Source organism: Oncorhynchus keta, chromosome 33, assembly GCF_023373465.1.
Source record: "Oncorhynchus keta strain PuntledgeMale-10-30-2019 chromosome 33, Oket_V2, whole genome shotgun sequence".
Taxonomy (NCBI): Eukaryota; Metazoa; Chordata; class Actinopteri; order Salmoniformes; family Salmonidae; genus Oncorhynchus; species Oncorhynchus keta.
Window position 1 is genome coordinate 5,084,086 of NC_068453.1, and position 24,708 is coordinate 5,108,793.

The 24,708-nt window shown below is 43.1% G+C and overlaps 1 protein-coding gene across 2 annotated transcripts in view; it reads right to left on the bottom strand.

Moving 5' to 3' along the window:
* LOC118366084 (segment polarity protein dishevelled homolog DVL-2-like) overlaps window positions 1-23,503 on the bottom strand; it is a 37,729-nt gene extending 14,226 nt beyond the window's left edge. For both annotated transcript variants that reach the window (XM_035748441.2, XM_035748440.2), the window contains exons 1-9: window positions 22,948-23,503; window positions 5,382-5,451; window positions 4,941-5,086; window positions 4,514-4,623; window positions 3,636-3,762; window positions 3,260-3,350; window positions 904-973; window positions 544-683; window positions 385-461 (exon numbers count right to left, since the gene is read on the bottom strand). In XM_035748441.2, the coding sequence (XP_035604334.1) occupies window positions 385-461; window positions 544-683; window positions 904-973; window positions 3,260-3,350; window positions 3,636-3,762; window positions 4,514-4,623; window positions 4,941-5,086; window positions 5,382-5,451; window positions 22,948-23,108 (992 nt within the window). In that variant the 5' untranslated portion in view covers window positions 23,109-23,503. The remainder of the gene's footprint in view (window positions 1-384; window positions 462-543; window positions 684-903; window positions 974-3,259; window positions 3,351-3,635; window positions 3,763-4,513; window positions 4,624-4,940; window positions 5,087-5,381; window positions 5,452-22,947) is intronic.
* Window positions 23,504-24,708: the final 1,205 nt, after the last annotated feature.

Sequence of the window (24,708 nt, forward strand, 5' to 3'; positions counted from 1 at the left end):
AGGAGGGCAGCTAACCAATCGCTGCAGCTGTACATAGACCATCTGTAAATAGCCCACCCAATCTACCTACCTCATCCCCGTATTGTTTTTATTTACTTTTCTGCTCTTTTGCACACCAGTATCACTACTTGCACATCATCATCTGCTCATCTATCACTCCAGTGTTAATTTGCTAAATTGTAATTACTTCGCTACTATAGCCTATTTATTGCCTTATCTCCTCACGCCATTTGCACACACTGTATATAGACTTTCCTTTTTGTATTGTGTTATGGACTGTATGCTTAAAACGAGTTTTAATGACTAAGTGCATGTAAACTTCCGACTTCAATTGTAGAACAAGACACGGACTGAAAGTTTGCATATAGGAAAGAGATGCCTTACCCAGGTTTATGTACAATCTCTCTCAGCACACGGACAGCATCGTCATTACTCATGTTCTCAAAGTTGATGTCGTTCACCTGAGATGAAGCAACATGAGAGGATAGACCTTAAACAAAGAGCTTTCCAGCTCTAAGAGACAACTTATTGTGTGTGTGTCACCTGTAGCAGCATGTCTCCTGGTTCGATCCGCCCATCAGCAGCCACAGCCCCTCCCTTCATAATGGAGCCGATGTAGATACCCCCATCACCCCTCTCGTTGCTCTGACCCACGATACTGATGCCCAAGAAGTTGTATTTATCTGCATGGGAGAAACCGTACACATACAGTACATCAGCTAACAGTCTTTTTTTATCCTATTCCATTTGATTTCAGATAAGAAAAACGAAACCTTACAGAGAAGCTAGCACGTGAGCCTTATGTAGAGATAAGGCAATGAAAGAGCGTGAGGTGATAGGAGTGAGAAGAAAGGAATAAGATAGAAGCGAAAAGGAGGGGAGCAATTGAAGGGGGCACCTCACCCATGTTGAGTGTAACAGTGATGATGTTAAGGGACATGGTGGAGTCTGTCACACTGCTGAACGACGACGCCTGAAACACAGCAAAACAGAAACTCGTACGATTACATCACATACACCGAGCATACAACATTTTAAGGACACCTGCCCGTTCCATGACAGACTGACCAGGTGAATCCAAGTGAAAGCTATGATCCCTTATTGATGTCACTTGTTAAATCCACTTCAATCAGTGTAGATCAAGAGGAGGAGACAGGTTAAATAAGTATTTTTAAGCCTTGAGACAGTTGAGACATGGATTGTGTATGTGTGCCATTCAGAGAGTGAATGGACAAGACAAACAATTTACATGTCTTTGAACAGGGTATGGTAGTAGGTGCTAGGCGCACCGGCTTATGTTTAACTGCAGCTCTGCTGTTTTTTTCACACGCAACAGTTTCCCGTGTGTATCAACAATGTCCTTTGGGTGGTGGACCATTCAGCCAACTTGACACTGGGGGAAGCATTGGAGCCAACATGGGCCAGCATCACTGTGGAAAGCTGTCGACACAAATCGTCAGCTGGTAATTGTCATGCAAATAACTGCTGGTCACGGTAATTGACCGTTAATTATTATAAAGGGGTTCCACACATGCAAGCTGCTGAAGAAAGGTCCACATTTTAAAAGTCGAATAAATCCATTTAATAGCCTGTACACCATCAACACCTAATATGTTGTGAAATCTGTTATGGTTTTAAAATGTACAGTACCAGTCAAAAGTTGACACACCTACTCATTCCAGGGTTTTTCTTTATTTTCTACATTGTAGAATAATAGTGAAGACATCAAAACTATGAAATAACACATTTGGAATCAAGTAATAACCAAAGAAGTGTGAAATCAAAACACTTTATATTTGAGATTCTTCAAAGTAATCATCCTTTCCCTCGATGACACCTTTGCACACTCTCGGCATTCTCTCAACCAGCTTCATGGAGGTAGTCACGTGAAAAGTTAATTTGTGGAATTTCTTTCCTTCTTACTGCCTTTGAGCCAATCGGTTGTGTTGTGACAAAGTAGGGGTGGTATATAGAAGTCAGCCCTATTTGGTAAAAGACCAAGTCCATATTATGGCAAGAACAGCTCAAGTAAGCAAAGGGAAATGACAGTGCATCATTAACACATGCAGGTCAGTCAATGTGGAATATTTCAATAATGTTGAAAGTTCCTTCAAGTGCAGTCGCAAAAACCAAGTGCTATGATGAAGTTGGTTCTTATGAGGACCACCACAGGAAAGGGAGACCCAGAATTACCTCTGCTGCAGAGCATACGTTCATTAGAGTTGCCAGCCTCAGAAATTGCAGCCCAAATAAAATGCTTCACAGAGTTCAAGTAACAGACACATCAACTGTTCAGAGGAGACTGCGTGAATCAGGCCATCATGGTCAAATTGCTGCAAAGAAACCACTACTAAAGGACAACCAATGAGAGGAAGAGACCGCAAGCAATTCAACTGGTGGATATCTGTCCTTTGGTGTGATGAGTCCAAATTTGAGGTTTTTGGTTCCAACCGCTGTGTATTTGTGAGACGCAGAGGTGGTGAACGGATGATCTCCGCATGTGTGGTTCCCACCGCGAAGCATGGAGGAGGTGTGATGTTGTGGTGGTGCTTTGCTGGTGACACTGTCTGATTTATTTAGAATTCAAGGCACACTTAACCAGCATGGCTACCACAGCATTCTGCAGCAATACTCCATTCCATCTGGTTTGCACTTAGCGGGACTATCATTTATTTATTTTTCAACGGGACAATGACCCAAAACACACCTCCAGGCTGTGTAACGGCTATTTGACCAAGGAGAGTGATATAGTGCTGCATCAGATGACCTGGCCTAAACAATCACCCGACCTCAACCCAATTGAGATGAGTTGGACCGCAGAGTAAAGGAAAAGCAGCCAACAAGTGCTCAGCTTATGTGGGAACTCCTGCAAGACTGTTGGAAAAGCATTCCAGGTGAAGCTGGTTGAGAGAATGCCAAGAGTGTGCAAAGATGTCATCAAGGCAAAGGGTGGTTACTTTGACGAATCTGAAATATAAAATGTTTTGATTTGTTTAACACTTTTTTTGGTTACTACATATGTGTTGTTTCATAGTTTGTCTTCACTATAACTCTACAATGTAAAAATGTCAAAATAAAGAAAAACAATGGAATGAGTAGGTGTCCAAACCTTTGACTGGTACTGTATACTGAAACACAAACTGGCCCCAACCTACATATTTCATATCCATAACATGTAACTATTTTATAGTCTTATGTTCTCAGAATTACTGTGTGTTCCTAGATAAATATTATATATTAAAAGCAGTAGCTGCAGTACCCTCTCCAGCCTGGTGGGACGCTGCTTCCGGCGTCTGCGGTGGCGCTTCAGTAGCCTAGAGGCTGTGCTCTGTTCTGTGGTGCTGCTGAACCTGAGAGGGGAATGGAGAATGGAGGCGTTAACTCTTCCCTAAGGAAGCCTGTAATTGGCTCAGCAACTATATCTCAAACACAACTCGGTGTCGATGTGAAACAGTTTTTAAAAAATCTAGGTTCCTGGATATCACATAAGGGGTTCCCCAAGGCTCTATTTTAGGGCTTGTTTTGTTAACCATTTATATAAATGATATAGGCAAAGTGGTGATGCTGGGCCAAATAAGTTCAAGTTATTAAACAATCGTGGTTGACGGCCCATGCTCTGTGTGTGTGTGACTGACCTGCTCATGGTGTCATCGTCCGAGTCACAGAAGCTGGTGGTGTCCAGCTCGCTGCTCATGATGGTGGAGGCACTCTCGTAGCCTGCCAGGTGGCGCTCCCGACGGCTCTGACCGTTCATCCGCGGCCCTTTGGAAAGCAGAGGGGCAACAGAGATAAGGACGATCATGGGGGAAACGAGCATCGTCCAAAAATGACTCCTTTAGTACCTAGACTAGAGCATATCACTTATATGCCACTTTGCCAAAGCGACAATACAATGAACGTTTTTTTTTTACCCCTTTTTGTCCCAAATTTCATGGTATCCAATTGGTCGTTACAGTCTTGTGCCATCGCTACAACTCCCGTACGGACCAGGGAGAGGTGAAGGTCAAGAGCTGTGCGTCCTCCGAAACACAGCTCAGCCAAGCTGCACTGCTTCTTGACACAATGCCCACTTACACTGGTGTGGCTGGCTTCTGGGTTGTCGGAGGAAACACCGTACACCTGGCGACCGTGTCAGCGCGCATTGCGCCCGGCCTGCCACCGAAGTCGCTAATGCCCGATGGGACAAAAACATCCCTGCCGGCCAAACCCTCCTCTAACCCAGACAACGTTGGGCCAATTGTGCGCCGTCCCATGGGTCTCCAGGTTGCAGCAACAGGGCCTAGACTCGAACCAGGATCTCTTAGTGGCACAGCGATGCAGTGCCTTAGACTACTGCGCCACTCGGGAGGCTGTACAATTAAACTTTTTAGTCATTTAGCAGACACTCTTATCCAGAGAGACTTAGTCACATACACATCCTAAAAATGTATGTAATGCCTGCAGGAATTGAACCTACGATCTTGGCGTTTCGTGCAATTTTCTTACCAACTGGACCACTCAAACAGTTACTGACCATGCTGCTCCATGCTTTCCCTCCGTCTGGGCTTCTCCCTTCTGAATGACACCACTGACTCTGTCTCGGTACACTCATCCAGGTTCTCAACACTACCCGCCACATTGGGACTGGAGGAAGAATGAGGGGGGAGAACAAGGGGGATGAGAATGTTTTAGAATGCCATTGTCATTCATAAAAAAACAACTCCATGTCCGTTTCCACTTTTGACATATCGTAAAGGCATCCTGATGAAAGTAGTCGGCATTTTTCCTGTTCTCCCTCTGAAATGTTTTCACAATCCCAATCCACTGTACCATTCCATTCAATCATTAGATCATTCACTGGAGCTTCCACTTTTTATTGCATTTACTTAACTCCCAGCCGTGTGTGTGTGTGTGTGTGTGTGTGGGGGGGGATCAGGCTATGCTGTAGGACTTCAACCTACTGGAATGACGGGGGTCTGGAGTCTCCGATGCCCCCTGTCCTCTCCACCGGTAGGGGAGGCAGGGGGGAAGGGGGAGGAGAGGACTCCGTACAGACCTCCACCGGGGGACGAGGGGGCTCCGCAAGGGGACTGTCTGAGGATACCAGCTAGAGAAGGAGGGGGGGGCAACAGAAACAAAGTCGATAAAACGGACCTATTCACGCAAGCAAACATCATGCTTGCTCACCTACCACCAAACTAGCATGCTGTCAAAACAAACAGCAGGACCACATAAGTGAAAACAAGATCCAAGTTATTATTCTTGATAAAGAACTCAATTCTGTATTGAGCGTTGTCTGTAATCATTCACACAAGTAAGAAGTATTGAGGTTACTGCTGACCGGGTGGACAAAGTGCCATGCAACACAGTCAGTAGACGAAAGGTGAGAGTCAGCATCTTACCCATGACACAACTCTCCCATTGAAACAAGGTAGTTTGGCGGCGTCATCCGAAATCTCTTCCTTCACCACACTACGGACATAACACAGATCGAGAGATGAGTGATACACACACACACAAACTACAGACATACCACACAGACAGAGAGCGAGAGATCTCAAATATGCCATTGTTCATTTGCCCATGCTTCAGGCAGAGTGGATGTCATACGCTCACTCACTCAGACCTACAACATTATCTCAAAAACAAAAATGGATGATTTGTACATTGCTAAGTCTATAATGCAAACATTTTTGATGAAATATGGAGCCTACTTTCCTTATTATTTCAAATAGGTACTTTTAGTATCATAGTTACTACCTTACACACTTGGTTTGTGAAACCAGACCTAGATGCCACTATCGTACAACAGCATCTCTAGACACACAAACACACTCATTCTCCCTCTTCTGGTGCTTCATTACATATTCCTTTCCCTCCTGTCTGTGGGTGCGTATTATTTGGTCTGTATGGGTTTATCCACCCATCTCTCCTTTGTTGGAATGCCCGGGTGCCTGTCCATGCCTGTCACTGTGTGAGGGAAGGCATTTTTCTGTGTATGGCCTTGTGATTATCGTCCCATGTCCTCCATCACTTGAGCTAAAGATATTATGAATAACCAGACACTGAAGAGGATTTACAGTTTATGATAAGCACATGCATTTATTAATAACAATGTGGGTTAGAGATGTCCTCGATTGTTGCTGATCACCTGTAAAGGAAGGAACATGTATTAGGAGTATGAGTTTGGAGCGCTGGTAATTGGTGCGTCCCGGAAAGCTTTTGCTGTGCTTCCCGTTGTTATAACTCTTTATGTTTGTGTATTTACTGATCAAAAGTAACAATGTTTAACAATCAAAATGTTAAGGCAAAGCTGTAAAATTTTTAATGATTACCTTGTATTTCCCCGTTGATTGAAGGGGGTATCTTTTTTGCACTATTGGTTAGAGCCTGTAAGTAAGCATTTCACTGTAAAGTGAACACCTGTTGTATTCGGCGCACATGACAAAAACTTTGATTTGATCTGTTCGAGTCTAGGTTGAAGATAATCCTTTTTTGTTGTTGTTGATGAAACCAAAGATGATCTATTATACTAACAAGATAGTCGAGTGACTGCTCTTACAATGAAAATACATGTCCTCAAAAGATGGAAGGCAGTGGGAGGTAGAGAAATCAGGTGGGACCATTCTAGCCAATGAGAGGGCAGATGTGTGTGTGAACAACAGGCACAATTCCAATATAACTATTTTTTCAGTCTGAAAATTACTTTCTTCTACTCCTGGAAAATATTTTGGGGTCTTATTTTTGTGTGAAATATTTTAGAATATCGAACTTATTTCAAGCAATTCTATGTATTTTGTCATGGCTAATGCAGTGTTCCTCTGTTCATAACGCAATCAATGGGCATGTGCTCTGAACCAATGCTGGCCGTTAGACCGCACTCAACAAACTGTATAAAGGCCATAAGCAAACAAATAAATGCTCATCCAGAAGCGCTGCTCCTAGTGGCCGGGGACTTTAATGCAGGCAAAATTAAATCCGTTTTACCTCATTTGAACCAGTATGTCACATGTGCATATAGAGGGAAAAAAACCTCTAGATCACCTTTACTCCACACAGAGACGCATAAAAAGCTCTACCTCGCCCTCCATTTGGAAATCTGACCAGAATTCTATCCTCCCGATTCCTGCTTACAAGCAAAAACTGAAGCAGGAAGCACCAGTGACCCACTCAATAAGGAAGTGGTCAGATGACACGGATGCTACAAGTGCATCAACGACCTCATTACCACAGTGACCGTACGTACATATCCCAACCAGAAGCCATGGATTAAAAGCAACATCCGCATCATGCTAAAAACTAGAGCTGTCGCTTTAAAGGAGCAGGACACTAATATGGATACTTATACAAAATCCCGCTGCCCCTTTCAGCATGACAATGATCCCAAACACCGCCCGGGCAACGAAGGAGTGGCTTCGTAAGAAGCATTTCAAGGTCCTGGAGTGGCCTAGCCAGTCTCCAGATCTCAACCCCATAGAAAATCTTTGGAGGGAGTTGAAAGTCTGTTGCCCAGCAACAGCCCCAAAACATCAGTGCTCTGGAGGAGATCTGCATGGAGGAATGGGCCAAAATACCAGCAACAGTGTGTGAAAACCTAGTGAAAACTTACAGAAAACGTTTGACCTCTGTCATTGCCAACAAAGGGTATAGAACAAAGTATTGAGAAACTTTTGTTATTGACCAAATACTTATTTTTCACCATAATTTGCAAATAAATTCATTAAAGATCCTACAATGTGATCTCAGGAGTTGATAGACTGTGATCAAGCATTGCTAAGAGCTGCTGGCAAACGCAGTAAAGTTCGAATTAATGCTTACGAGCCTACTGCTGCCTACCACCGCTCAGTCAGACTGCTCTATCAAATCATAGACTTAATTATGATATAATTATCACAGAAATACGAGCCTTTGTCATTAAAATGGTCTAATCCGGAAACTAATTTAGAAAACAAAACGTTTATTCTTTCAGTGAAATATTGAACCGTTCCGTATGTTATCAAAACGGGTGGCAAACCTAAATTTAAATACTGCTGTTACATTGCACAACCTTCAATGTTATGTCATAATTATGTAAAATTCTGGCAAATAGTTCGCAACGAGCCAGGCGGCCCAAACTGTTGCATATATGCAATGAACGCAGAGAAGTATAACAATTTCCCTAGTTAATATTGCCTGCTAACATTAATTTATTTTAACTAAATATCTAGGTTTAAAAAATATATACTTCTGTGTATTGATTTAAGAAAGGCAAAATATGTTTATGGTTACGTACATTCGTGCAACAATTGTGTTCTTTTTGCGAATGCTCCTTTGTTAAATCATCACCCATTTGGCGAAGTATGCTGTGATTCGATGATAAATTAACAGGCACCGCATTGATTATATGCAACGCAGGACAAGCTAGATAACCTAGTAATATCAACAACTACATGTAGTCCTATATCCATTCTGCCCTGCCTATCTAAGGTGTTCGAAAAGCCAAGTCAACAAACAGGTCACTGACCATCTCGAATCCCACCGTACCTTCTCCGCTATGCAATCTGGTTTCCGAGCCGGTCACGGGTGCACCTCAGCCACACTCAAGGTACTAAACGACATCATAACCGCCATCGATAAAAGACAGTACTGTGCAGCCGTCTTCATCGACCTTGCCAAGGCTTTCGACTCTGTCAATCACCATATTCTTATCGGCAGACTCAGTAGCCTCGGTTTTTCGGATGACTGCCTTGCCTGGTTCACCAATTACTTTGCAGACAGAATTCAGTGTGTCAAATCGGAGGGCATGCTGTCCGGTCCTCTGGCAGTCTCTATGGGGGTGCCACAGGGTTCAATTCTCGGGCCGACTCTTTTCTCTGTATATATCAATGATGTTGCTCTTAATCCATGGCTTCTGGTTGGGCGATTCCCTGATCCACCTCTACGCAGACGACACCATTCTATATACTTTTGGCCCGTCATTGGAGTTTAGATAGCACAGTGTCCAAACGAGCTTCAATGCCATACAACACTCCTTCCGTGGCCTCCAACTGCTCTTAAACGCTAGTAAAACCAAATGCATGCTTTTCAACCGATCGCTGCCTGCACCCGCATGCCCGACTAGCATCACCACACTGGATGGTTCCGACCTTGAATATGTGGACACCTATAAGTACCTAGGTGTCTGGCTAGACTGCAAACTCTCCTTCCAGACCCATATCAAACATCTCCAATCGAAAATCAAATCAAGAGTCGGCTTTCTATTCCGCAACAAAGCCTCCTTCACTCATGCTGCCAAGCTTACCCTAGTAAAACTGACTATCCTACCGATCCTCGACTTCGGCGATGTCATCTACAAAATTGCTTCCAACACTCTACTCAGCAAACTGGATGCAGTTTATCACAGTGCCATCCGTTTTGTCACTAAAGCACCTTATACTACCCACCACTGCGATTTGTATGCTCTAGTCGGCTGGCCCTCGCTACATATTCGTCGCCAGACCCACTGGCTCCAGGTCATCTACAAGGCCATGCTAGGTAAAGCTCCGCCTTATCTCAGTTCACTGGTCACGATGGCAACACCCATCCGTAGCACGCGCTCCAGCAGGTAACTCACTGATCATCCCTAAAGCCAACACCTCATTCGGCCGCCTTTCGTTCCAGTACTCTGCTGCCTGTGACTGGAACGAATTGCAAAAATCGCTGAAGTTGGAGACTTTTATCTCCCTCACCAACTTCAAACATCTGCTATCTGAGCAGCTAACCGATCGCTGCAGCTGTACATAATCTATTGGTAAATAGCCCACCCATTTTCACCTACCTCATCCCCATACTGTTTTTATTTATTTACTTTTCTGCTCTTTTGCACACCAATATCTCTACCTGTACATGATCTGATCATTTATCACTCCGGTGTTAATCTGCAATATTGTAATTATTCGCCTACCTCCTCATGCCTTTTGCACACATTGTATATAGACTCCCCTTTTTTCTACTGTGTTATTGACTTGTTAATTGTTTACTCCATGTGTAACTCTGTGTTGTCTGTTCACACGGCTATGCTTTATCTTGGCCAGGTCGCAGTTGCAAATGAGGTTCTCAACTAGCCTACCTGGCTAAATAAAGGTGAAATTTAAAAAAAAGTAGTTAACTAGTGATTATGTGAAGATTGATTGTTTATAAGTTAAGTTTAATGCGAGCTAGCAACTTACCTTGGCTCCTTGCTGCTCTCGCGTAACGGGTGGTCAGCCTTCCACGCAGTCGCCTAGTGGCCATACCGATTAATTGGTTGACCTCTAATAGAGTTCCATTTTAATGGATTGGTCTGCCTATCCAGGTGAGAGACGCAGATTCAGTCTCAACCTTCCAAGTCTTTATTGAAGACTCATCTCTTCAGTAGGTCTTAGGATTGAGTGTCGTCTGGCCCAGTGGTGTGAAGGTGAACGGAAAGGCAATGGAGCGACGAACCGTCCTTGCGGTCTCTGCCTAGCCGGTTCCCCTCTCTCCACTGGGATTCTCTGCCTCTAACTCTATTATAGGGGCTGAGTCACTGGCTTACTGGTGCTCTTCCTTGCCGTCCCTAGGAGGGGTGCGTCACTTGAGTGGGTTGAGTCACTGACGTGATCCTTCTGTCTGGGTTGGTGCCCCCTTCGGGTTTGTGCCGTGGGGGAGATCTTCGTGGGCTATACTTGACCTTGTCTCAGGGTAGTAAGTTGATGGTTGAAGATATCCCTTTAGTGGTGTGGGGGCTGTGCTTTGGCAAAGTGGGTGCCTGGTTGTCCCTGTCCGGGGTCATCATCGGACGGGGCCACAGTGTCTCCCGACCCCTCCTGTCTCAGCCTCCAGTAGTTATGCTGCAATGGTTTGTGTGTCGGGGGGCTAAAGTCAGTGTGTTATATCTGGAGTATTTCTCCGGTCTTATCCGGTGTCCTGTGTGAATTTAAGTACGCTCTCTCTAATTCTCTCCCTCACTCAGAGGACCTGAGCCCTAGGACCATGCCTCAGGAGTACCTGGCCTGATGACTTCTTGCTGTCCCCAGTCCACTTAGTCGTGCTGCTGCTCCAGTTCCAACTGTTCTGCCTGCGGCTATGGAACCCTGACCTGTTCACTGGACATGCTACCTGTCCCAGACCTGCTGTTTTCGACTCTCTCCCTCTACCGCACCTGCGGTCTCTAACGCTGAATGATCGGCTATGAAAAGCCAACTGACATTTACTCATGAGGTGCTGACCTGTTGCATCCTCTACAACAAATGATTATTATTTGACCCTGCTTTTCATCCAAGAACATTTCTAACAGTACATGGCCAAGATGTTCAATCTCCACCCGGCACAGCCAGAAGAGGACTGGCCACCCCTCAGAGCCTGGTTCCTCTCTAGATTCCTGCCTTCCTAGGGAGTTTTTCCTAGCCACCGTGCTTCTACATCTGCATTGCTTGGTGTTTGGGGTTTTAGGCTGGTTTCTGTAAAGCACTTTGTGACATCAGCTGATGTAAAGAAGGGCTTTATAAATAAATGTGATTGAGTGAGTCCCGCACCTTGAAAGCGGGAGTGCTACCCTTTAGCTCAGTGTGGATGTTGCTTGTAAATCCATGGCTTCTGGTTGGGGCATGCATGTACAGTGACTGTGGGGACTACGTCCTGAAATGCACTTATTGATGAAGCCAGTGACTGATGTGGTGTACTCCTCAATGCCATTGGAATAATCCCGGAACGTATTCCAGTCTGTGCTCTCATAACAGTCCTGTAGCTTAGCATCTGCTTCATATGACCACTTTCTTATTGACCGAGTCACTGGTGCTTCCTGCTTTAGTTTGTGCTTGTAAGCAGGAATCAGGAGGATAGAATTAAGGTCAGATTTGCCAAATCGAGGACGGGGAGAGCTTTGTACGCGTCTGTGTGTGGAGTAAAGGTGGTCTAGAGATTTTTTCCCCCTCTGGTTGTACATTTAACATGCTGATAGAAATTAGGTAAAACTGATGAGTTTCCCTGCATTAAAGTCCCCGGCCACTAGCAGCACCACCTGGACGAGCATTTTCCTGTTTGCTTATGGCCGTATACAGCTCATTGAGTAAAAATATGCATAGGCCACCGCCCCTGGTCTTAACAGAGGCAGCTGTTCTATCCTGACGAAAAAGCTTAAAACCCGCCAGCTGTATGTTACTCATGTTGTCGTTCTGCCGACTCTGTGAATCATAAGATATTACAGTTAATGTCCCGTTGGTAGGATATACGTGCTCGTAGTTCGTCTATTTGATTATCGATTGATTGTAGATGGACTAATAGGATCGATGGTAAAGGTAGATTACCCTCTCGGCGACAGATCCTTACAAGGCACCCGGACCTGTGTCCACGATACCTCTGTCTTTTCCTCCTGTGAATGACTGGGATGAGGGCCTTGTCGGGTGTCTTGAGTAAATCTTTCCCATCCGACTTGTTGAAGAATAATTCCTCCAGTACAGGGTGAGTAATCACTGCCCTGATATTAAGAAGCTATTTTCGGTCATAAGACACAGTGGCAGAAGCATCTACAAGTTAAATAATGCAAAAAAACATTCAAAATAGCACAATTCGTTATTGGGTCGTAAAACAGCAGCCATCTCTTTTGGCGCCATTATCATAAATGATTTATCATTATTATACAGATCGTTGAGTGCGGTCTTAGGGCTAGCATGGGTTCAGAGCACATGCCATTGATTGAGTTATGAACAGAGGAACACAGCATTAGCCATGGCAAAATACATTGACCATTTCCAGCAATTCTTCCAAACAGCAAAATGTTCTTTCAGCTCAATGAAAGTGTTGAATTGCATAAAATAGCTAAATTCTCTACGCCGCCAAGATACTTTTCTAACTAATGGACTGTTAGTTTACACTTCCTCTTACAATGAACTGTGGGAAGGTCACAGTAATGAAATACTCTACCAAATCTATTAAAATGTAAAATGCTGATTACTTCTACTAGCCATTATCATTCACATGATGACAGAGAAGGCACCACAGGTTCCAGAGTGGCGTGCCAAAATTCGTACGCATCTTCTGGGGCCTGGAGTTTTTCCTGAAAATCATGACCTGGTCAGGTAAAACTCAGCCCTACTCGTAAAGCTTTAACAGGGTCTAACGTAACATTTCCCCCTCACTGGACTGGACATGGTGTAGTTTTACCTGCTTCCTCTCTATATGCAGCTATTAATAGGCAATATTTTGTTATTATATTTGTTATTTGTTAGCATTAAAAGGCTATTTAATATAATTTAGCAATGTAAGTCATTACTCTACTCTTTAGAATTGCATTGTATTAATTTTTGTTTCTAAAGTATGTCATTGAGAATTTTTTAAAATTACATCTCAAAATATCACGCTGCCCCTTTAAGACAATTGCATTCGAAATGACATCTACCTGGCTACAGCAGGCTAACCAAGACAAATGCTAATGTGTTTTTGTAGGTTTCTTTTTGCAGACTCAACAGTCACCAGCATATTGATAGAATGTTCACTATTGGGAGTTAACTTTCGTAAAATCACTTTCCCTAAAATAAATAAGCTCAGCAAGTAGATTGATGGACTTATTTTTGCTCGGGACAGCTTGAAATTAATACAATGCTGTGTGAACGTAGCTTTGCTCGAGAAGTTGTGATTTGCTGGAGCATATTGGTGCTTGAATGAACAGCCAATCATATTGTATAAATAGCACGCTTGTCTACATGTTGTCTTCAATGGTTTTTAATGGTAGTCTGTGACGACAGTGCAGGTACATTTTGAACTGGAATACAAAAATGTGCTGACAAGTAGGCTATCTGGCCAGGTTGGTGCTACTGCTTTGAAAGTGGTGTGCAGATTGAAAAGCAGGCCTAATGGGGCAAATGCCGTCGTCTTGCCACATGTTCCGGCGGCTCTGCCTGAATATAAGACGCATGTTTTTTTTGGTAACATCATGGGAGAGGGTCATGGGCCAAGAAAGTTTCAAAACCCTTGCTCTGTGTGTTAGTATTCATATTGTACAGTTACGGACTATTATCTTCACTTGCAAATAAAACGCCTCACTCTGGTCAAGATCTGCTGTTGTCTCACTTCAAATACAACTGCGTTGTATTGAGGTAAATACAAATACCATGCATAATGTTCTGCAACTTTACTGAATGGCTTTGACACATTTTTGAAGGGAATTAAGTAGGGCTGGGCGATATCTAATTTATTTGAATTCATGTTTTTGCGCAATATTCCAAAATACTCATGGTTTTATTATTTTTATGAGTATTTACGGCCGCTTGTTCTAGTGTTGTATTTTTAGTCTCACATCTTTCGCTCCTTCGGTGCTGTGTGCACCTCCACATTTACACCAGAGATCTATATGCTGTATAAAGAAGAAATGCACATCTCCGCCCTAACAAAGGAAGTTGTTGTCCCAAATGCAGGAATGCACGCGACAAGATTAGGTCCAAAATAAGCCCATAGAAACACATTGGGCTTATTTTGGACAGATTTTAGCTCGAGTGGAACCTCTCGCTTCGTATTTTCCTCTATGGTTTACACACATCGAGCCCCTCCCCCTGCCTCTCACGCCAACAAAATTCAGAGATTACCAATTTCCTCTCTGACAAGCAGTTTCAACTCACTATCTGCATTCAGTCCAACAGGTCATATGGACAAACACATTGAGACATTATTTTACTGTTTTTAACAAAACCCTTTGTCTCAACTAAAATTGCGTGCAGAGCAGACAACTAAAACTAGAGTATAAATGAATATTGAATCTGGAAAATTAATGCTCAATTTGTTGCGCACGGCATTGGGGTACTGCTAGCAGCATTTTAGCCAAAGACTTATACTAGTTGTCTTGTCTTTTATAAATGTGCAATAAGCATAAAAATTATATATGGAAATGGAAACTCGTTCTCTTTCTGAGAAATAAGCTGGGCCACTTGATTTCAAAATCTGAACAAAGAGGACAGCCTAAGATGCTTTTCAAACAGTTAGAAACAGACAGATTGTTGAGACCTGTGTTAACTTTCTATAGCTTAATGCCTACTACAAGAAGTGAGTCAATATTAGTGAATGTGCATTGTTTTAGTTAAATTTGTAACAAAAACAGACATTTTCATAGACTTGAAAGCCAGATCAGTGATTAAGGCAAAAAAGAAAAGAGGGTTCGTCAAATTCGTCATTGGAACCACTCGATATGATTGGTCATATAAAAACCTTGGGACCCAAATGCATAATGAGTGCTCTCATACCCCCTTGGTGGTCTGAAGCAATGACGCTGGGTACCTCTAAGTCCGGCGGCATAAGCTCGCAACTTTTAAAGGAGGAACCACTAATATGGTGGTGAGAAACGGTGCTTTTCTTAGGCTGCGTTTACACAGGCAGCCTAATTGTTTGTAAAAGACTTGATTGTTCAAAAAACAAATAATTGGGGATAAGATCAGAATAGGGACGCCTGTGTAAACGCAGCCTTAGAGACTAGAGAAAGTTGTGTAGTTGTACATGGTAACAGGCCAGCTAGCTACAGGACATGGTAGAGCAGACATATTGAAAGCCTACATTCTCTCCATTACGGTCTTCCCACCCATTTGTCTCATAGCCTAATGAATGTCAGCAATCCATAAGTTAAAAGTACAGTCAGTATAGCTCGCTGTATTATCCAGGAGATAATTAGCCTGTTGTAGATGGGAGGGAATTTAACTTACCAGCGACGCCAGCACTCAAACTAATTGCATAACAAGATTTGTCTGAGGTAGAAAATAGCTTTTCTATGTTAGTTTTTTGTGTGTGTGTGTGTGTCAGGGTTTCCTTTAGGAAAATGTGGAGCCGGACAAATTTAACGGACCCATATGCATTGGGTACGTAACCCATTAGGGCATCCACTCACGGTGTACAGCATGACAAAAATCACATATAGATTATGGTAATTTCTTAACAGAACATGCAATCCTGTAATGAAGAATTTTAAAGCAATTTGCAGAAAACCCTAAACAGCACACTTGATGAGTGGTTCCATATGGGATAAAAATGAAAATCTCTGTTAGAAACTTAGTGGGAATCTAAAGATGCAACAACTAGAATGGGTTGCTAATATGACTAGGATTGTGCCTTTGGCTTCTGGACAACGGAAGAAAGTTGATATGAAAACCAATAGAACTGGAGAGAAATTGCAAAATCGGGAACATGCTGACCAAACCAGACCTAAAATAAATGTACACTTACACTACCGTTCAAAAGTTAGGGGACACTTAGAAACCTATAGTCCAAGAAGAATGATGGTCAAATGAGTTTGTCAAATGGTATTTGCATCAATGCAAAATTATTTTTTTAAACCCATACAGTGGGGGCAAAAAAAGTATTTAGTCAGCCACCAATTGTGCAAGTTCTCTCACTTAAAAAGATTAGGCCTGTCATTTTCATCATAGGTACACTTCAACTATGACAGACAAAATGAGAAGAAAGAAAATCCAGAAAAAGCACACTGTAGGATTTAATGAATTTGCAAATTATGGTGGAAAATAAGTATTTGGTCACCTACAAACAAGCAAGATTTCTGGCTCTCACAGACCTGTAACTTCTTCTTTAAGAGGCTCCTCCACTCGTTACCTGTATTAATGGCACCTGTTTGAACTCATTATCAGTATAAAAGACACCTGTCCACAACCTCAAACAGTCACACTCCAAACTCCACTATGGCCAAGACCAAAGAGCTGTCAAAGGACACCAGAAACAACATTGTAGACCTGCACCAGGCTGGGAAGACTGAATCTGTAATAGGTAAGCAGCTTGGTTTGAAGAAATCAACTGTGTGAGCAATTATTAGGAAATGTAAGACCACTGATAATATCCCTCGATCTGGGGCTCCACGCAAGATCACACCCCGTGGGGTCAAAATGATCACAAGATCACAAGAGCAAAAATCCCAGAACCACACGGGGGGGGACCTTGTGAATGACCTGCAGAGAGCTGGGACCAAAGTAACAAAGCCTCCCATCAGTAACACACTACGCCGCCAGGGACTCAAATCCTGCAGTGCCAGACATGTCCAGGCCAGTCTGAAGTTTGCAAGAGAGCATTTTGATGATCCGGAAGAAGATTGGGAGAATGTCATATGGTCAGATGAAACCAAAATATAACTTTTTGGTAAAAACTAATCTCATCGTGTTCGGAGGACAAAGAACGCTGAGTTGCATCCAAAGAACACCATACCTACTGTGAAGCATGGGGGTGGAAACATCATGCGTTGGGGCTGTTTTTCTACAAATGGACCAGGACGACTGATCCATGTAAAGGAAAGAATGAATGGGGCCATGTATCGTGAGATTTTGAGTGAAAACCTCCTTCCATCAGCAAGGGCATTGAAGATGAAACGTGGCTGGGTCTTTCAGCATGACAATGATCCCAAACACACCGCCCGGGCAACGAAGGAGTGGCTTCGTAAGAAGCATTTCAAGGTCCTGGAGTGGCCTAGCCAGTCTCCTTTCCACCATAATTGGCAAATAATTCATTAAAAATCCTACAATGTGATTTTCTGGATTTTATTTTCTCATTTTGTCTGTCACAGTTGAAGTGTACCTATGATGAACATTACAGGCTTCTCTCTCATCTTTTTAAGTGGGAGAACTTGCACAATTGGTGGCTGACTAAATACTTTTTTGCCCCACTGTATATATATATATATATATATATATATATATATATATATATATATTCAGTCAAAAAACAAACAAGTGCCATTTAAGGCTGATTTATTGAAACCATAAAGTATGTGGATACCTCTTCAAATGAGTGGATTTGGCTATTTCAGCCACACCAGTTGCCGACAAGTGTATAAAATTCGAGCACAGCCATGCAATCTCCATAGACACACATTGGCAGGAGAATGGCCTTACTGAAGAGCACAGTGACTTTCAACGTGGCACCATCATAGGATTCCACCTTTCCAACAAGTCAGCTCGTCAAATTTCTTCCCTGCTAGAGATGCCCCGGTCAAATGTAAGTGCTGTTATTGTGAAGTGGAAACGTCTAGGGGCTCAGCCGCAACAAGGGCTCAGCCGCGAAATGGTAGGCCACACAAGCTCACAGAATGGGACTGCCGAGGGCTGAAGCACGTAAAAATAGTCTGTCCACGGTTTCAACACTCACTACTGAGTTCCAAACAGCCTCTGGAAGCAACGTCAGCACAAGAACTGTTCGTCGGGAGCTTCATGAAATGGGTTATGGCCCGAGCAACCGCACAAAAGCATAAGATCAAAATACGCAATGCCAAGCGTCGGCTGGAGTGGGGTAAAACTCGTTGCCATTGAACTCTGGAGCAGTGGAAACAGGTTCTCTGGAGTGATGATTCACGCTTCACCGTCTGGCAGTCCGACAGATCAAATCTAGCTTTGGCGGATGCCAAGTGAACACTATCGGCTCGAATGCATAGTGCCACCTGTAAAGTTTGGTGGAGGAATAATGGTCTGGGGCTGTTTCTCATGATTTGGTCTAGGCCCCTTAGTTCCAGTGAAGGGAAATCTTAACACTACGGCATACAATTACATTCTAGACGATTCTGTGCTTCCAACTTTGTGGCAACAGTTTGGGGAAGGCCCTTTCCAGTTTCAGCATGACAATACCCCCGTGCACAAAGCGAGGTCCATTCAGAAATGGCTTGTCATGATCGGTGTGGAAAAACTCATATGGCCTGCACAGAGCCCTGACCTCAACCACAAACACCTTTGGGATGAATTGGAACGGCAGTATTTGAAAATTTTTCATCATCTCTGGCAAAAAAAAGTGTACTTCCTACCTTCGACATGGACTTCTTTTTTGTTTGAAGCGCTGACATAGTTTTTATACATTTTCTTGGCGACACTGTCTCAGCAGCATAAATATTTGATCCAACTAGAGTAGAAAATTGGCTAATATTACTTAGCAGAGCAGTACACATATCAAGGTACACATCCTGTGCTTTTAACATATTGCGCTTAGGCACAGACACAGTTTGGCTACATTGTAAGTGCAAAGCGGCCACTAGTTGCATATGGGGCTCAGCTAGGACTTTTGTAACGGAATGAAAACATTGAACAATGTGATTTAACTAATTGACGTTGGGAAAATAGATGGCAAAAATACATAATGGCGTGAAAGGTGCACTATGCAGATGTCACTGACATTTCCTAATTGCTAAAATTCTAATAGTTCACCTACTTTTGTTTGTGACAAAACAAGCAAGTATACTGTAGAGAATCATTGTACCATCTAAACCGCTGTGAAATATCTTTTCCATAACCAAAAATATTGTATTTTCACCTGGTGTGCAAAACCAAAAGTAAGACACAAAAATGAGAAGTATAGAAATAGTACACATAGAAATGCGAGTTATAGAGCTGTTCTGTGAATTTGGTTAGGTTTCCCAAATAAGATACATTTTGCAGCTTTTAAAATGCCTGTAAACAGCTTGGGGAATTTTTTCAATTCAATCACGTTATATTAGACATAGTCACATGCCTGTGCTCATCATGGTTCTTACAGGAAAAGTGGAAAAAAAAGTGATAAAATGTGCCTCTGGTGCATTCAGGTCAAATGATGTGTAACACCCTGAGTGGACATGAAACAATGATACAAATATAACAGGACAACAAAATACATATAATTTTCTTTTGGTGCAACTAGTGCTTTCTAACTGCACTGAACCAAAAGAGTCACTGTGGATGGAAGGAAAACTTTTTCCAGTGGGCAAAAACCATTCATCTTGAAGCATCTACCTACCTACCTACCTACCTACCTACCTACCTACCTACCTATACAAACACAGCTCAAAAAAATAAAGTGAACACTTAAACAACACAATGTAACTCCAAGTCAAACACATTTCTGTGAAATCAAACTGTCCACTTAGGAAGCAACACTGATTGACAATACATTTCACATGCTGTTTTGCAAATGGAATAGACATCAGGTGGAAATTATAGGCATTTAGCAAGACACCCCGAATAAAGGAATGGTTCTGCAGGTAGTGACAAGGCCACTTCTCAGTTCCTATGCTTCCTGGCTGATGTTTTGGTCACTTTTGAATGCTGGCGGTGCTTTCACTCTAGTGGTAGCATGAGATGGAGTCTACAACCCACATAAGTGGCTCAGGTAGTGCAGCTCATCCAGGATGGTACATCAATGCGAGCTGGGGCAAGAAGGTTTGCTGTGTCTGTCAGCGTAGTGTCCAGAGTATGCAGGCATTACAAGGAGACAGGCCAGTACATCAGGAGACGTGGAGGAGGCCGTAGGAGGGCAACAACCCAGCAGCAGGACCGCTACCTCCGGCCTTTGTGCAAGGAGGAGCAGGAGGAGCACTGCCAGAGCCCTGCAAAATGACCTCCAGCAGGCCACAAATGTGCATGTGTCTGCTCAAACGGTCAGAAACAGACTCCATGAGGGTGGTATGAGGGCCCAACGTCCACAGCCCAACACCGTGCAGGACGTTTGGCATTTTCCAGAGAACACCAAGATTAGAAAATTCGCCACTGGCGCCCTGTGTTCTTCACAGATGAAAGCAGGTTCATACTGAGCACGTGACAGAGTCTGGAGACGCTGTGGAGAACGTTCTGCTGCCTGCAACATCCTCCAGCATGACCGGGTTGGCGGTGGGTCAGTCATGGTGTGGGGTGGCATTTCTTTGGGGGGCCGCACAGCCCTCCATGTGCTCGCCAGAGGTAGCCTGACTGCCATTAGGTACCGAGATGAGATCCTCAGACCCTTTGTGAGACCATATGCTGGTGCGGTTGGCCCTGGGTTCCTCCTAATGCAAGACAATGCTAGACCTCATGTGGCTGGCTGGAGTGTGTCAGCAGTTCCTGCAAGAGGAAGGCATTGATGCTATGGACTGGCCCGCCCGTTCCCCAGATCCGAATCCAATTGAGCACATCTGGGACATCATGTCTCGCTCCATCCACCAACGCCACGTTGCACCACAGACTGTCCAGGAGTTAGCGGATGCTTTAGTCCAGGTCTGGGAGGAGATCCCTCAGGAGACCATCCGCCACCTCATCAGGAGCATGCCCAGGCATTGTAGGGAGGTCATACAGGCACGTGGAGGCCACACACACTACTGAGCCTCAGTTTTAAGGACATTACATCAAAGTTGGATCAGCCTGTAGTGTGGTTTTCCACTTTAATTTTGAGTGTGACTCCAAATCCAGACCTCCATGGGTTGAGAAATTTGGTTTCCATTGATCATTTGTGTGATTTTGTTGTCAGCACATTCAACTATGTAAAGAAAAAACTACTTAATAAGAATATTTCATTCATTCAGATCTAGGATGTGTTATTTTAGTGTTCCCTTTTTTTTGAGCAGTATGTATGTATGTATGTATATGTATATATATGTATATATATATGTATATGTATGTGTATGTATATGTATGTGTATGTATGTATATGTATGTATATATGTGTGTGTAAAAAAAAATAACAAAATGGACTTCATCTACTTCAAAACAGACTAGTGCAAAACATTACTTATCATTGAAAATGAAAAATGACCCAATTGATCATGATATTTTTCTGATAAAAAGTGGGGGTGCTAAAACATGCACCCTGATTTTGAACGTGGGGATGCAGCTCCTCCATCGCTCAGGCGCCTGTGTGTGTGTTTTCAATGGTTGAAGTTGCTAAATCATGGCGGTCATGCTTTAAATGGCTGGAACTGTGAATGTGTAAATCTAACCTCGGGCAGAGCAGGAAAGGCTCATTTGTTAAAGAGAATAGTCGACAGTCTGTGGCAGAGTGTTTTCTCCTGACTCTACTTAAGGGTTGAGAAGGAATGGGGTTTAGGTGAGGAGGAAGTGCAGCTGCTGTGAAGAGGGGAGAGTTCTGGCACTTAGCCCAAACACAGAGACTGCATTCCCAAATGGCACCATATTCACTATAGTGCACTACTTTTTTTGCACTACCCATAGGGCACTGGCCAAAAGTAGTGCACTATATAGGGAATAGGGTGCCATTTGTGATGTATTCAAACACAGAGGGATAGAAACACCGAAGACCCCCAGAGATGTATAGGCTACAGAACATCCTCTGTTTAAACAGTGCTGTTGAATAGGGAGTTGTGCATTTGTTTAATTTGCCTCTCACAAGAAAATATATTATTGGGACAGTAAAAACATGTAGAATATCTAAATATAGGCCCATGTTCCATTAGCTGATCATGATATGCCTCCAGTCTAACTATTGGTTATTACTATATAATTAGGCCTACGTATATTTAATATATGATTATACTTTCAAGGACAGAAATAAGGATTCAGGGGTGAATGAAGGAGGCTGTTGAATAGCCACATGTGGGAATAAAATACTTTCATTTTAGGTTCTCTCTAAAGTGCACCAACTCACTGAATCCTAACTTGTTTGGATAGCTCTTACAATCAGTTACTTTGTGTCTCACTAAGAGAGCCATACTTGTTACATTGTTGCCATAAGTTTGCAACATTGTTGCAACTCAGTCATAGCCAACTAAACTCCACGATTTAAGATAGAGTTGAGCCCCCACTAGTGTGGGAAGACTGGGGTTCTAAATGCAGGCTGTTCATTGAGTGCTGAAATTCCTCGTTTTTTCTTTACAAAAACGTCGTTTTATATGTCATTTCGGTGCTCCAATCCGCCACCAGTTGTTCACGTGGAGTTGACGGCTCCTCAGTGGTGCCTTTTCAGAATGCTCATTTACATTCCGAAGGATGATGCTGGCCCTGGCATTATTAGAGACTAAAAAACGACCTTGTGCACCAAGTCAGCAGTTTATCGCAGTAAAAACAACATCTCCAGCAATAGTTCCTGGTCAACTGACATGGGACAGACCTACGTCAGGAAGCAATATCTGAATAGCAGTGTGCCATTTCCTTGTCGAATAATTCAATTCATGCCTCGTGACAGAAATTACTTCTGTCCAACATCAATTAGCCTAGGCCATTTAAGACAACCCGGAGCTGGAGTAGCAAACCAGCTTCAAAGCATCATCACATTAACAACCGTCCTTACCCGAAATCCTGATCCATAGATTTGAAGAAAAATTTATAATTCGGCTTGTTCAAAACTTGTTTGAAATCCAAAAGTGTTATGTCTTCCGAAGTAATAGGGATCTTCACCAGATACGGCGTCTCCTCCTCGTCTATGTGGTAGATTATTTTGGTTTCCGCCATTTCACCAGCCTTTTTCGGTCCCTCAGAACTTTACACACCAAGTAGAACAGTACGAGTGGACGAGGTCTGACCGTAAAGTTACCCTCTCAGCAAACTATTCTACTTCTGAAATCGCGACCATTTAAATGCTTCGCTTGGTTGGTTGGTTACTTGCAGCTGTCCTTGCATACATTAATTATTCGGTCGCTTTCCAGTTTGTGTTAGATAGGGAATTAAACTCAGGTACGCTGAAATTCGTACAGTTTCCTACAACTTTTTAGGTATGAACTGGGTAGGGAAAGAGTGGGCACAAAGCTATCCCTGCACTGCCAGTAGCCAACGCGGCGTGTGACGTTATAGGCTACATAGGCGTATCTTTACGCCCCTACATCCCCTTCCCTGCTCGGGACATCCAACTGAAATCGCAGCAGATAGCCTAGTAGTATATAGGCCTACTCATGATAGGACTTTCACATGGTACAATACAATTGTCTTGTACCCGATGTAAAAACAATTATTCCATATTATTAAAGTTTATCCAATGCTCTGATATATAGGATTTGACCCAGCCTGCTTTCACAGATGCATACAATGACAAAATATAATGTTTTAAGACTGATTGGCATCTGTCAATTAGGTCTATCAAAGACAAATCACATTAACTCTGTGTAATAAGAAATATATACACTGCTCAAAAAAATAAAGGGAACACTTAAACAACACAATGTAACTAACTCCAAGTCAATCACACTTCTGTGAAATCAAACTGTCCACTTCGGAAGCAACACTGATAGACAATACGTTTCACATGCTGTTGTGCAAATGGAATAGACAACAGGTGGAAATTATAGGCAATTAGCAAGACACCCCCCAATAAAGGAGTGGTTCTGCAGGTGGTGACCAAAGACCACTTCTCAGTTCCTATGCATCCTGGCACAGTCAAACTAAACAGTGCAAAAATGTGGAATGTTTCCTTACATGCCAGAATGTCAAATAATACATTTACTCTGCCAGTAGTCCATTCCTTCTCACTCATCTACACTCAACACGCCATCCATCAGTTTCAAACAGAAGACCTGCTTCTGCACTCTTACCGAACCCAATAAACACCTTCTTCAAATTTGCATTGTTGGATTAGGGCTGGACAACTGCATTTGTCCCCCCCCAACAAAAAAACATGCTATTCTACACATTTTGCCATGAGGCTGAGAAAATGTTGCAGTTTTAAAGCAAATTTCCTGCAATTCTACACATTTTGCTATCATAACCTATTTAGGGGCCCCGGAACATGCCCTGCGTACCCATTCAGTAATCCTGCCCTGATAGCAAGCAACTGAAAGGTGCATACACGCCACCTACTGTACTGGATTGTAAGGCCGGTCACGGCCACCCTATTTATCTTATCGAGCCCTGTGTTTCCACCTACTATTCTGGAGTGTGAATTCCTTACACGTTGTGACACAAAATGGAAGGGGAAAAGGACAGGAAAATATAATAAAATTGCCCTACCATCTAACCCTACAACCATTAAAACCTCACCACCATTTGTTACGAATTTTATGTACACTGCTCAAAAAAATAAAGGGAACACTTAAACAACACAATGTACAGTGGGGCAACA